The sequence below is a fragment of the Falco punctatus genome (genome assembly GCF_963210335.1).
Source record: "Falco punctatus genome assembly, chromosome: 1".
NCBI classification, from domain to species: Eukaryota; Metazoa; Chordata; class Aves; order Falconiformes; family Falconidae; genus Falco; species Falco punctatus.
The window spans coordinates 54,241,681-54,256,642 of NC_137580.1; the positions used below are offsets into that span (position 1 = coordinate 54,241,681).

Sequence of the window (14,962 nt, forward strand, 5' to 3'; positions counted from 1 at the left end):
AACAGCATTACTGAGCAACGGATTACGGGAAGAAGTACATGACTCACTAACAGAATAAAACAATGCCTTTTTTTTTTTTTTTTTTAAAGTCCAGTAATCATCTCCATTTGTGACAATAATAGAATCCTATGTGCCACGAAAAAAGGTACCCTGGGTTTCCTAACAAATTAATAAAAAACATCATTTGTACAGTCAGAAATTGTTTGGGCCATTTAGCAGAGTAGTCTTTGTATTAGAAAATTCCACGTTGTCTCTCCAAAATACCTCCAATTATGCAGTGATAGACTTCTGTCACAAAATATACCTCTGAAAAGAACTTTTACTAGAATTTCAGTAACTGCTATGAATGGCAAAAGAATTTGTGTTTCAGATTGGAAAATTCTCACTACTGTATCAAACAACCACAAATGTTTCTTCTTCCTCCTTAGTCTGTGTAGAGCATTAAGAAAAGTTGAGGCAAACTAACAGATAACCACAGCATGTTTTCCTTAGAAGACAAGTCTTTCTTACACTCTGCTTACCTTTACATTCTTCAATCCTTTCTCAAAGAGGCTAAGCATCTCTGAGAGTTTGTTGTCCGAGTGTACATTGTACACTGTTCGGCTGCGTTGCTGAAGTAAACCAATGATACACTCATTTTCAATCTGCTCATGCATTTTAAATTCCTTGAATGTAGCATAAAGAGACTGCAAAAGAGCCCGAAAGTCATTGTTGTTGGAGAAGTTGGTCTTTGATAGCTAGAAGAAAGAAAAGCTCATTAAAAAAAAAAATAAGAAATTAATGAAAATCACATCAAGGTCAAGTTAAATCCTTAGAACAGGTATTAGGTCCAGTTAATCATTGTTCCTGTTACTTACAACACAAAAGCTAAGAACCTTCAGTTTTATACAGAAAACTGGCAAACTTAAAAATTGAATTTGCAATTCATGCAACTCGCTTCAAAGACATCAAACATTAAGAGTAATGAATGCTTTTAATTTCAATGTTCAAGCGTAACAGATAAAAATCAGAGATTCAAATGCAAGATAGGAATACATAAACTGGTATTGTATTTGAATAGTAACTTTCACATAGTTTATCTAATTGGTACATTAAACCATTATTTAATACGACTTCTTCCAGAAGTGGGTAGAATTAATACTAGCATTTGAATACTACAGATTAACAAATATTTATATGATAACCCTATTAATATGACTATTTATTCACAGGATTCATGATTATTTTAACCTTCATGACTGACTTATTGGATTTTTATTAACAGGAACCAACAAATTCTACATAAACCCCTCAAACTTTTTTAAAAACTCATTATGCATGGTCATTTCATGTATACGTTTCCTCTTACATTAAAACCTTAAGCCATTCATACCTGAATTCTGTTAACTCCCCAAAATAAGTTAACAGAGCAGTTTTACTAAAATGTTGTGTTTTGTGAATGAGGTGTAAGTAAACTAAGGGATTTAATTGCACAATTCCCTCATTTCCAGTGGCAACTACAACTGCATTTCCTATCACAGGCTCTGAAGAAAAAAAAATGAATCTATAAATTTTACAAATAGTGCAAATAACTAATGATAGCTACAGAAGTTTGACAAAGCATAATAAACACAATAATGCACACTGTGAAGAAAAGCATGCTACATTTAATCAGACAAATTCTGAAGGCAGTTGTCTTATTCCACATGAAGGAACAGAGCTTAAGAAAACAGGAAAGTAGTGTTAACTTTTTAAAGATCATCCTTGAGAGAACAATGCACTTGCAGCATTAGCTTTAAGAAGCTAGTAGAATCAAAGTTGTGTTAAGCAACAAACAAATCTTGTGAAACACCAAGATAAGCAAATGTAGAAAGATTTCCTGGTAGAAAACAATGCAATCTCCCCATCCCAGCAGGTAACTGAAAGGGCTAGCCACTTTCCCAGATCTACATTTTAGTCGTAACTAAGAAGCCATTACCAGATGCCCCTGGGCCTACCTTTAGGGACACATTATCCACAAGGAACGCTGAGTCCTAACAAGTGAATACAGGCTACACTAGCTGTGGGAAAAGGTCTCCAATGGACCATGAACCAGAAAACAAGAAAAAATCTAGACAGCACAGAGTTCCTGATAACACAGTACTGCCATTTTTACATATGTATAGTCGACATAAGCAACAATATATTTTAAAACTGCATTTCCAATTGGTGAACGTTGAAAAACAGTATTTCTTTTCCATTCTTATGTTTTATTCCAAGTGCAGCTTCAGGAATCATAGCCTACAGCAGTATACAAGAGCAAGCATTCTAAAAATAAAAATATTTTAATTCAGAAAACAAGCCACTAGAATATTCATAAGTGTTTTAGTTTATAAAGATTCTGGAATCTAAGGGTTCTACTAGAAACGGAAATCTGAGACATATGTTCATACATAATACTTGCATACATCAAAACCAACCACGAATCAAGATATCTAAAATTTCTATTGTTTAAAAAACCCAAATGTACTTATTCATTCTGACATTGCATTGCCACTTCCTGGCAATCACTGGCAATGCAACCAAAACATGCTGGACATCTGCCAAGTACTTATGCAACTCCAAGTCTGCTGTGCATACTGTACGTTACACGCTGTACATACGAGCAAAACTACTGTCATTATGGGAAAATAAACTTACTTAGCCTCAGCAGAGAAAGAAAACAGGGCAAAGGTAAGGGCTGGTTTGGGTTTTTTTCCCCGGTATCTTTTAGACCACAAAGATTAGTGTATTTGTGATGCACTGTTACGTACATATCACAAACGGGAAAAGATCGTGGCTCTGAAGACCATTTCTATCCTATGCTAAGCTCAGAGAATGCAATACACAGAGCAGTGGCACTACATGAAACTAATGGTTAGGCTTTCTACACTGAAAGACAGAAGTCTGAACAAGCACAGGAGATTGGTACAACCTCTCCATGATAGCCTCCTGATCTCCAGCTATTTGTGATTCAGACCTCAATAATGGTGCAGTTTGGTTTCTAAAGTAGTAATTCTCTTCATCAAGGTCTCAAAATCGTTCATTCTACCCATAACTACCCATAAAGATCCACAATACATGAAATCAGTCCCCAAATACCCTTTTCCCCAAGAATGCCATTTGCTCCCAAATGCTTGGCATTTTGATAGATGTAAAAATGTAAACAAGGCTGCTGATGTGTGTAACGGTAAGGTTAAACAAAACTACTCTACTCTGCTGTTCAGCTTAAAAATCCCCACAGAACTGGTCCTGATACAAAATTGCATCTTCTCATCCTCCTCATTCAAAGTCTGAAATTTTCAGTACTCAAAAGCTTCAGTTGAACCTACCTATTAACACCCACAAATCTGGAATAAATAAAGAATCCATTTGTACATGCAATTTAAGAATTCCTGTTACAAATGTGTTGTTATATAAGCCACTATAACATGAAACACTTGCATATTCACCTCTGCTACTGAGGCTTCCAGCAGATATCCAGGAGATTAGGAACTATGGAGAGGATATTGAAGTTTAATGACTGCACTTGAATCAGAAATTTGTACATTAAAAAGGTTAGCTGAAGCTGAGAAAAAACTGGCTTTTCAGAGGACAGGTAGCCTAGCAACAAAGTCATTCGGTCAGATTTGTAATTTCATTACTAAGACTGATGAAGTCTTATGACCAGGACCAAGACCATTAACAGACAGCAGCTGTTCCACTCTGAGGTCCACTTTTCACCAGCTTTACACAAGGAAAACTAGTGTAGGAGTTTAGCAGTGGAAAAGAAAACCACCATCACCCAGACTCAGACACAGAATCCCAAGAGAATGGCAAAGAGGAGAAAATGGACTGCATTAAACATATTTGCTGACTGGTCAAAAGTACAAAGCACAGCACATGTGTGATCCCTGACCAGGCTTAAAACACACTATGCTAATGTGATTATCACAGCCACAGGTGTTAGAAATACCTGGGAGCTTTCTGACTTTTGAAGACATACTTAAGCAATTTTAAGTACAGCACAACTGTTCTTCTTTGGAATGCAAACTCTAACTGAGGAACAGTACCACATGAGAAACTGTCCTGATGCCTCCTGAAGCCTCATGAAATCTAAGAATTAAACGTAATCCCAACAGCCTCAGCAACAGGCCAAACAACAGACAGTGAACTGCCCTGCAAATTCCGTCTGAAACACTTCAGAGACTTTTGGCTGATGCACACATACTCTAGAAGTAGCCAGGAGCTGTTACATTCAATATTAACTTTATTTATTAAACCCTTATTTAAAAAAAAATAAATAAATACATTTCAACTGGGGAAGGCACATCAACAATCCAAAGGCCACCATGGTGCCAGCAGTGAACCATGAGGTTGCAAAACTTATCAAACCTATTCCAAGTAATAGCATGACAAGGTTAAAGAAGTTAAAAGTGGCTGCAAATTCACAAACTGCTTTATTTCAAGTGAAGGTTTTCACCATCAGCACCTCTTAACTTCTGAATAACCACTAACCCTAAAAATTCAGTTTTGGAATGTAAAAAAAAATGGAAGGCAATTTTTTCTTCATTTTCATGTATCATCACAAGTAACATTTTTGATAGGTCATTCCTATATATTATGCTTTCCATGTGCAACCACTGAGCTCATTAAGACCTATACAAGCAGCTGATTAACACTGAAGTGAAATAAAAATATAGTATTTTAACATTATTTAATATAGTAATTTGATATTATAAATATTATATTTATATATATATATATATATATAAACTAGGATTCTACCACTAGTTATCACAGCGGATTTAAAACTCATTTAAAAAATGTATTTTTCATTATGGAGCCAGCAGACCATTGACTAAAAAACCTTAACATTTTTGGACCAGAATAGTACCGGCGGGGGGGAAGCAGCATGGCATTACTAGCTAGCTACAGCTCTTCACTCTTAGATTTGTAGGTATCATGTCTGCATAAGCAATAGCACTAAAATTCAAAGGACAGGAACTTGAACTCTGCAGATATCTCAGTTCTGTAAGCAAGAAAATGGAAGGGACAAAGACCAGCAAAAGGTGTGCCTGTGTCAACATGGAGAGCATGCAGTTTCATGTTATACTTAATCTGCTTTAAATTAGGGGGTAAGGATAGAGGAGGAAACACCCAGAAGCAGCAGCCCTGCCCCTCCTTCCAGCTGTATATTCCTACCACTTCCCTGGAATATGCTCTAGCAATTACACAGCTGCAAGATTAACCCATTTGGTGTACTGATCCAGTAAGAAGCTGCACCTTTTCAATGGGTTAATTTTTCACCTGGTCAGTGTGCTAGGCTGACCAACAGCCTGCAATGACACCCAGTTACGTGCAATGTCTTATTTAGGCATCCACAAATTAATTTTGTATTGTTCCCAAGAAAGAACCATAGTGCCAAGCTAGCCTAGCAAAAAGGATGACACTCCTCACTATCACCTGCAACTTCTCCTGCTCTTTACGTAGAAGTATATAAAGTGAATATTAACGAGAATTAGCTAAACTGCTTCACACTCCAGCTGTTTGGATGCATGAAGCCTTGAATCAGAGCATACAGGTTTTCTACCCTGGGTGCTTTTCTTGGCTGTGGGTCAACCCAAAATGATAGTAATTAGGAAGGCAGGCAGGAAGGACAGATCTAGCAGAACCCAACAAGAAATCCAAAACTTTCAAATGCCCATCTGTCTGTCATCTTCTCTATATAATCCTGTCCTCTATGTCATCTCATCAGTTGCTTTGCAGCTTAACTGAAATCTTTTCATAGTCTTTCAAAAAAAAAAAAAAAAACACACCAAAACCAAAGAGAAAAAACCAACCCCAAACATTAAGGCACTTTTTTTTTTCCACCACCACCCACCCCCCCCAAAGAGCATAGGCAACAGGGCAGGTACAATCTTGTACTCTCTGTTTTGAAAGGCTAAGGTCAAGCTGATAAATGGCAAGCATAAGCACACAGTGGAGGTGGAAACAAACTGCTGTGTTTTCATTTTTATTAGGGTCTTTCATATCACTCTCGTACTACATACGTAGTCAATTTTGTCTAATGAACACCTGTAGTTCAGTTTTGAACCATGAAGGACTTTTCACAGAGAGATATAAACAACAACACACGAAGACTGCACCAAGATTTTCAGTGACGTAATTGCTACAAGTGTCAGGCTCCCTTGAGGACCGTGGCAGAAAGCACAGCTCAGGAAGCACCGGTAAAATCAGCTAACCCTCCTCCACCCTGTGGCTTCAGTAAGTAGTCTATCAGGGACGAAGAGATACAGGCTGTCACCAGATCTGTGGAGATTAACCCAAAAAACATTAAAGAAAAATCTCGTAAGGATATGAAATACAAGGACCTCAAATGAAAACATGATGGATGATGAACACTTGCAGTGATGCTGTTATTTAGGTATCTGTGCCACAGCATTTCTCATATACATTCTAGATGGGCACAGATACAAGACTCCTCTCCAGCCTTACGTCCTCACAGAGATAGGTTCCTGCTGAGACTTGGCCTTTTGGCCTTCTGTCAGGTCATTTCTGAAGTCCCAAGAGTGGAATAGCAGCCTCAAGGCTCCTCTCCACTCTCCTACAGCAGTAACTCACAAACTAAAAGCATAGCAATAACTTTGCTTCTCGGAACCAGTCTCACTGCAGTTTCCTAACACCGCTGATGTTGGGCACTGGAAAAATTCACCACAATCCATCTTGGGCACTAACTACAAAAACAAATAAAAAGCCAAGTACCTCAAGAATTACAACATATAATCTATTTAATCAGTTAAAGCATATCTTAATATAACTGCATAAACCTGTTTGAACACCAATACACATTAATTACAGTCTCTAGCTTTAGAAGGCATCTGTTTCTTTGGGGGGGGGGGGGGGGGGGGGGGGTTGGTGGTGGTTTTTTTTTAGTGCCAGAGAGTAGGAGAGAATAAACTGCCATTGCTTAAAGCAGGGAAGGGCAAAGGTGGGTTATTACTGCTCTCCAGGACGGACTGGAAGAGAGGACAAACATCAGAGCAATATGTGAAGGGTGAACAGAAAACTTTTTTCCTACAATTTGAGGGCAAAAATAGGTGCTAAGCAATAACTTGTGAAAAAAAAAAAAACAGCTCCTGTGTCTGACATAAGAAGATACCCCTCAGGTTTTTCTTATGAAGGAAAAAAAAAAAAAAGACAAAATGGCAAAGCATCTGATAGGTAAGAAAAAATGGGTGTACCGCCATACATGAGATAAAGAAATGGTGAGAAGGTTTGAGGTGGCAACATGAGCTAAAAGCATCCTGAAAAAAGGAGCAAAATTCCTGTGCTGGTCTGAAAAGCCTCACTTAAACTCCAAACATGTTTTATCACTGTTGTCTCCCATTTCAGACCTCCTTTGGCACTTCACTTAAAACACACTTGCTTTAAAATGAAGATATTTAAAACACATTGTCACTTCCAGATTCATCTTCAAAATATTCTTCTTCATGAAAACTGAATTCAAAGCTGTCATTTCCCAACAGGTATAGCAAGAAGTTACTAAACTATTCAGCATCCAGAAGCTAAGATGGAAAGATGACTGGTAGAGTTTCTGACGGAATAGTTAGAGGCATGGACAGCAAATTGCTCACCTATCTCTGGATGCTAATGAGGAGGTTTGATTTCCTTCTATCTTCTACCTGCACTGTAGCCCATCGTTTGCATACTTATTAACACTGAGCATCCTGAGTTTATTCATACTAAACATAGGTGAAGGCAAGTGCTCAATGATACAAAATGTCAACTGGTAATAACCAAATACTATGGATTTCGAAATCAACACAAATATATTTAAAGCAGCAGTGGAAAATTAATGGCAGGGTACTGAAATACTGAAAAAGGATTTCAAAGGCAGAATGAAAGCTTTAACATTTGTTGGCTAAAACCAAAAAGAGACATCTTCATGGAACAGTAATTTTCTGTTCTCAAGGACATTAACTGAAAAATACTTGACTTTGAAATAAATAGAAAGTCAGAATGTTGATAATTTTTTTCTAGTTTTTCAGATTTCAGTCCCCCTTGCTGCCACAAAAAGTGTAATCATAACGTGGTCATATAATTCCCTGCCCAACACTTTACAACATCAATTCAACTTAATTTGGGAGTATTTTTCATCCTAAAATGGTTCATCTGCAATATTCTTATTATAAGAACATCACAAATTCAACAGATTAAACCAATTCATTCTCTTTAGCAGAGGCCAAAGCTTGCAAGGAAGAAGAACAACTGAAGCGCAATGTTGAAAGACACAAAAGTTAAAGAGAAATGCAAGTTATCAAAAGAAACTATTATTAGGAAATAAAGGAAGGAACTTTTTAGCTATATGGAGTTTTGAAAAAAATCCTATCAAAATAACCAAGAAATTTCCACTGCAGGTAAGTAGAACAGAACAGCCTTAGACTTCAAACGAGGATGGCAGAGGACATAGAAAAACAGCAAAAAAGACTATTATACTTAGTTAGAAGAAGAAAAGGGATACTTTAATTCAACTATTTAACAGGAAAGGCAGAGATGAGAACAGCAAAATTAAATATCGTCTGTTAAAGGCTTCATAACAGAATTAATTGCAAAAAATATTTATGGCAATTAATTTTTAACAAGGAGTCAGAAGCATAGGCTAAAAAAGAAAAATACAAGTTAAATATTTATACAAGTTCAATGTATTCAAGTCAGCAGACATGACAAAATTGATCTGAATTTCCTGGAAAAACTAGCCAAAGTAATTATTGAACCATGAGAAATAACTGCAGAGATCTTTTGTAGAAAGATGAGATCACAGAAGACTCAAGTCAGGCAAACAGAAGAAGGTCCTTAGATGGCTTTGATCCAGCACCCAAAGGTTTTACAATAAAGCTGAGCGATTAAAGCAGCAGTTTACTTCTGCGATGGTTAAGAATCCTATTCCCTCTTCCAATACTGTCAACCTGTTTCTGGAGCTTGTTTGACCTCCTAGCGAGCCAGTTTTCCTGAATCACCTTTTGCTTCAGTGCACTACATGAACTAGCTGCTCATCAAGGGGCCAGACAAGCACAGAGAATATCAACAATTAACTCTTCCAGCAGTAGCTAGCTGTTAGATACACTCAGTTTTGAGAGACAGACAGACATGAGAACACACCACTCATCACTGATAACTGCATTACAGCATTTAAAGCACAATTTTTCCTATTCCTTTTCCTAAAGCAGCCTAAATTTGCTGAGTAATGCTATAACACAAAGATTGGAAACATTCTTCGGCTGCAACAACTCCACACGACAGCACGAAGTTTGAAATCCTGTACCAGGTGTCTTATCTCTGGGGAAGGCCCAGCCAAAATTTAATTGCAATGCGTATCTAGACCAGAGTCTGCTGCTTGAGTAACCCTGATCTTGAAGCTGATAAGTAACAATCGGCCAGCACAGATTTGTTTAGAAAAAAAGAATGTGATTTCCTTTTGATAAGATAACCAAAGACAAAGACAATACATGTTAGAGATCATGATTTCTCTAAGGTTCTTCATACTGTTTTGCCTTACAGCAAACTAATACAGTCCACAGGAGATGGTAGGGTAGCTCAAGCACTTGCAAACAGTGCTCAAGCCATAGGACCAAGCTTCCACCCAAACCACAATGGTATTTTCAATACACGATTAGTTGAAATCTGTGCTGCCTCATGAGAGATACGATGCTTTCAGCCACTGCTGGTAAAGCAGGAAAGCTGGTAATACACAAGTAGCACACTGACTGCAGGAAACACACGATCATAATGCGACAACAGAAACAGCTTCTATTGGACATCGACATGCTGACTTGGACAAGTGCATATTTCCACATGCAGGATAAAAGTCCAATGAAAAATATGAAGGGAAATTTGAGTATCAGTCCTCAGAGAAGCACAAAGCAAGTATGCTGCTGTCTCAAAAAAAAAAAAAAAAAAAAAAAAAAAAAAAAAAAAAAGACTGCAGAACACCACATCCAAAACACATCTGCTCTACTCAACACCAACAGTGTTCAGTTTTGCACAACAGATTTCAGGAAAACACAGACATGATTAGGCTGAGGTTTCACAGTAGTTTAAGCCAATCTAGTTGCTGGCTGTCACAGTCCCACCCTCCGCCTCACATTGGCTTCAACACTCATCTGACCAGTGCTTGCTGGCAGCACTACATCATCAGCAGAAAAACTACCCCACTTCAAAAAAAAAAAATGTTTTCTGCCAGCTAAGAGCCTTTGTGAATCACTTCAAGTGCTGATGGGAGCAAGAAAGGCACACAGACGTAACAGCAGCAGTTAGACAGCTTAAACAGTTACAGAATGGCAGCTGAGTCCTAACAAAAGCAACAAGTACACTGAGGTGCAGAAAGCACGACCCACACGATGAAATGCAATTAATCAGTTTGCTTAGGCCAGAAAACAGGTAAAAAGATGGAAGACATGGCTACAATCTGAAAATCAGCACAAGATCTTTCTGAAAACGAAGAATGGTTCACTAGAGATAAGAAAACAGCATTTGCTCTGTTTGTAGCAAAGATGACGTCAGGCATTAGGAAAAGCATTTTAACTATAAAGACTGTCTGCTGTAGCACTCCACTACCTACAGGGGGGTACATGCTCTGAGGACTTAAGAGAATCTACTTTAGAGTAGGCAACAGATTTGGTAACTTTGTGGATTTCCTTACTAAACACAATTTTAGTTATTATTATCCAAGTCCAGGGCACTGTGTACAACGCAGGTAAAAATGCCATTTGAGAATGCAGCAAATGTACAGTGGGATCTCTGCTAGCAACAGTTAAAAAAGTAGGATAACTTTCCTAATGCACCAAACATCTTAAATGCCTGATTCACTGTTCTGTCTCACATCAAGTCCTGGAAAAACAAAACGAACTGTGTGTCTCTGTCCTAATGGATTATTTAAGTACCTACACATTACCCATCAGTAATATTATAGTTGTTCCCCTGAAAAGGAAAGCATGGATGCATCCATTTTACCCTCGCTAACATTTGGGGGAATTTAGTAAATTCAGCCACTATATTCAGCAGCTATATTACAGCATACAAGGAACACGAGGAATAACAGGTAACACATAATTCACAAAATTAAAGACCCCTCAAGGACGAAATAAATTTATAAAGAGCATGGCTTTAGAGATTATAATTGCCACGTAAGCAGAACTACAGTCTTATCTAATTACAGCATCTCAATCACACAAGAAGGAAAGTCAAACAGTTCAGAGTTTGTTCTGATGCAAAGCAAGCATTACTCCAATACAAAGGTCATTGGTCAGGCAGAGTCTCCAAATTCTGAAACAGGGTTAAAGGATGCAGGATTAAATACTTTGAAGAAAGTGTCGTTCATTCATGCTTGCACTCGTTCAAAAGAAAGAAGTAGTAAGCAAACTCCTGTATAAATTTTTTGAGAAAATAAGAGATTACGATCATTACAAACTGTGTAATTTTAATCAAATTTGCAACATTTAGGAAAACCGATCATTCCTGCACAGGCAGTTTCATTTTTATCAAGTCACAGTAAAACTGGTCAAAACTTTGTGGGAGGCTCAATAAAAGTGGCAGAAATGCCTCTCTAAGAACAAAACAGTATCCGGAGGTTCAAACAAAACCTGTTCAGCTGTTGTTGACAATATGCTAATACAGTTGCTATGGGCAGGGGGAAGAAAAGTCCTAGTTGTTTGTTTCCCTTCATGTAAAATCCACTTGTTTTCATGCTGCTGCAGATTAAAAAAATAAACTTCACTGCAAATGCACTCACAGATAAAAGGCAAAGTGAAATGACACAAGGTCTCACTTTCTCCTCCCTCTCCCCAGACCCTCTGCTCAGCCTGTTCAGTTACCTAACCCAGCAAAAAAACGCTCACATTTTCTCTACCCAGTTAGCAAACTGAACAGGCTCACGCAAAGGGACCTGGTGACCCCCCCGAGCAGTACAAGGTGGCCTGTGGAACACAGGGGAAGCAAGCAAGAACTCCCCCATCCCGTTGGCAGCAGTAAGCTGTCACAGTGTCTCCCAGGTAACTTCACCCTCCTTTTATATGTCTGTTAGCCAATCTGGTTCTCCAAACAGCCATCCAAGCCCAGAGATGGGAGGCACTACTTCTTTCAGTGCCAGCGCTGGCATTGAAGTGTTTGCCCAAAGCCCTTCCATCGTGCTCAGAGCTGCTGCTGCAAAGTTTGCCTTTCAGGTGACACATCGGCCTTGATCACCAACTACTCTGATGCAAGAATAAAAATTACTTTTGTCCACGAGTAAAATTACATATATACGAAACAAATTAGAAGAAAACCTACTCAGGGTATCTTTTAAGCTACTCAACAGTTAAACACTGCGCACACAAACGCGCACACAGCGGCTCGCAGCCTGCCAGCGAGAACTACGCGCAGCATCGGCCTCTGGCCGACACCGGTTAGTTACAGAAGGCGGCAGGACGCGCTGCCTGCCACCACGCCGCGCCCCTCGGCACCACGGCCCCGCCGCGGCCCGGGGCCGCCCGCCCGCCCGCCGTAGCGGCGGCTGCTGGCCCCGCAGCCCCCTCCCCAGCCCCGGGGCAGCCAGCCCGGGGGGGGGGGAAGGCCGGCGGCCCCTTCCCCGCGGCCCGGCGAGGGGAGGCGGCGGGAAGGCGTGGTCCCCGCCGGGGAGCGCCGCTCCCCCCAGCCGAAGGGAGCGGGACGCCCAGAGGGGGCCGGCGCGCAGCCCCGCTGGGGCACCAGGAGGCAGGGGAGCCCCGTCCTGCCTCTGAGGGGGCCGAGCGGGGCGTGGGGCGCGGCGGGAAGGCGGCCCCGCCGGCCCCGCTGCCCGCGGCGGAAGGGCCGGAGCCCGGGAGCCCCGCAGCAGCGGTGAGGAGAAGTTGCCGGCGGGGCCGGCGGCGGGGCGCTGACAGCTGCGCACTCCCCAAACCCTCCCTCCCGCCGCCGGGGAGCGGGGCGGAGGCCGTCCCTGCCCGCTACCTTGTCGCAGTAGAGCCCCACGAGCTGCTTCATCCGCCAGTGCGGAGCCGAGAAAACATCCACCTCCTCAGGGAAAGGAGCCATGTTCTCCCCATAGAGCCGCGGCGCTAACGGCGGCGGTAACATCCGCCCCGCGCATGCGCGGCTGCGCCGCGGAGGGCGCCCCGCCGGCCCCAGCGCCGCGTGACGGCAGCCGCCCCGCGAGCATGCGCGGCGCCCCCACCCTTCCCGCGGGCGGCGGCGGCCTGGCCCAGCGCGGCACCGGCCTGGCCCAGCGAGCCCGGCCGCCACGCCGTTGTGCGCGGCCGGCAGCGCTCAGAGCCCAGCCCTGCAAAGTCCCGGGGGCGGGCCGGCGGGCGGGCAGCACTCGGGGCATGGCCGCGGCCCGTGGTGGTGGGCCCGTGGCCCACCAGGTGACTGGGCACGCCGGGGGCGCAGCGGTGTTTGCGCCTTAAATCGGAAGGAATTGAGAATTGTGCGTTCACGTGAAGAAAACTCACTGTATCCAGATAAACTGAGGGGATGGCAGTGTGAAGAGCAGTGTCCGCTGTGGACCTGGTGTTTGCGAGGGAAGGCGCGTGATGTGCCCCAAACCAGGCTGGAGCCGCCGGGAATGTGTGACCGGCTGTTCCCAGGGTTTGTGCCAAATCAGCAGCGTTAAATGTTGCTTGTGTGTAACATCCAAGACAGAACGAGCAGGAACACCAGCCTTTGACGCTCAGCGACTTGCTTATCAGAGCTGAGGTTACACAACTCTTCTACAAAAGGTATAACTGCCAGACAGGTGGTGAGGTGGAGTAAAGCTGTTGACCAGCATGGCAGTGTGGCGTAAATGTCCCAAAAATACATTGTCAGACACACAATAAACGCAACGGACCTTTCTGACTGAAACCTGTCCCTGTGCCAAAATCTGTGTTGCAGGTATTACATAGATCGCAAGCTAGCTAGTTTATGGATGTGAGCAATTAATTGTAAACAGACTGAAATTTTTTGTGCAAAGCCATGCATACATTTTTAGTCCAGTATTCCTCAACATACTAATGCTTGGGAATAAAGTGCAAAACTGTTGCTGGTAAAGGCAGTAGACAGTGATTTAAGGAGAGATCACATTATGAGGGTTATCTAGATTACACTGTGCACATAATCTTTTTATCTCTTTAAGGAAATAAGGCTTAAGCAATTGCAGTATTGGGTGTTTTCCGTTCATCCTTTCCACCTCAAAGGACTTTCAAACACGCTGGCCTACTTAGGCATATCTGCAAATGTGTACACGTCTTGGAAGGTTAATTTCATACAACTTTGGGGCAAAAAAGCAGTTACACGTGAGAGAAGAAAAGGCGGGCAAAGCACAGGTGCCATGCAGCTGGCCAGCCACCACACGGTTGTATTTACCGCTTGGCTAGTAAGCCCAGCTCTGGCTTTGGGCTGGTGCATTTCTTGCACAGAGCATACAAGGGAGCGGGTGAGACCTCGGGTTACTGCTGTAGGTAGAATTGTGCACTAAATACACAAACCGTCAATAAACAATGTTTGGTGAATTTCATTGCTTACAGGGGAGCTTGTTAATGTGAGCAGTTCCAAGGTCGTCTTTCCAGGCCTAAAGCATAGAGTCATACACAATGTGGCATATTCTGGCAGCAGTTCATGCCTGAGTAATAATAGGGGATTAATATTCCCACCTGTAACACCACCTTTCTGCTGGAAGTTACCACTCCCATCTGATAGAAATAACAAGAGAGAACACGTCCATTCCTCATCTTCCAGGGCTTCAGAACATAAACATATGCTGAATTTCGTGCTCGTTTGAGTTAATACTCAGTTTGTGAACTAGAGTATATTCAGAGCAGATATGCTGCCAGTTTTGCTAACTCTGCTTCATGGACAATAACCTTTTCTCGGAGCGAGGGGCAGAGAGCAAGGGTCAGTGGTCTGTATCCAGTGTGAATTGCCAGAGCCTGGGAGGCAGGGTGGACAGCCTGTTTGTGGCAGTGAAGTACAGTAC

At 41.8% G+C, this 14,962-nt stretch overlaps 1 protein-coding gene across 2 annotated transcripts in view; it reads right to left on the bottom strand.

Moving 5' to 3' along the window:
* FBXL5 (F-box and leucine rich repeat protein 5) overlaps positions 1–13,133 on the bottom strand; it is a 35,643-nt gene extending 22,510 nt beyond the window's left edge. The window contains exons 1-2 of one of the 2 annotated variants that reach the window (XM_080378935.1): positions 12,961–13,133; positions 522–737 (exon numbers count right to left, since the gene is read on the bottom strand). In XM_080378935.1, the coding sequence (XP_080235061.1) occupies positions 522–737; positions 12,961–13,086 (342 nt within the window). In that variant the 5' untranslated portion in view covers positions 13,087–13,133. The remainder of the gene's footprint in view (positions 1–521; positions 738–12,960) is intronic. The other variant, XM_080378934.1, reaches the window with a different exon arrangement.
* Between the last annotated feature and the right edge of the window lie 1,829 nt (positions 13,134–14,962).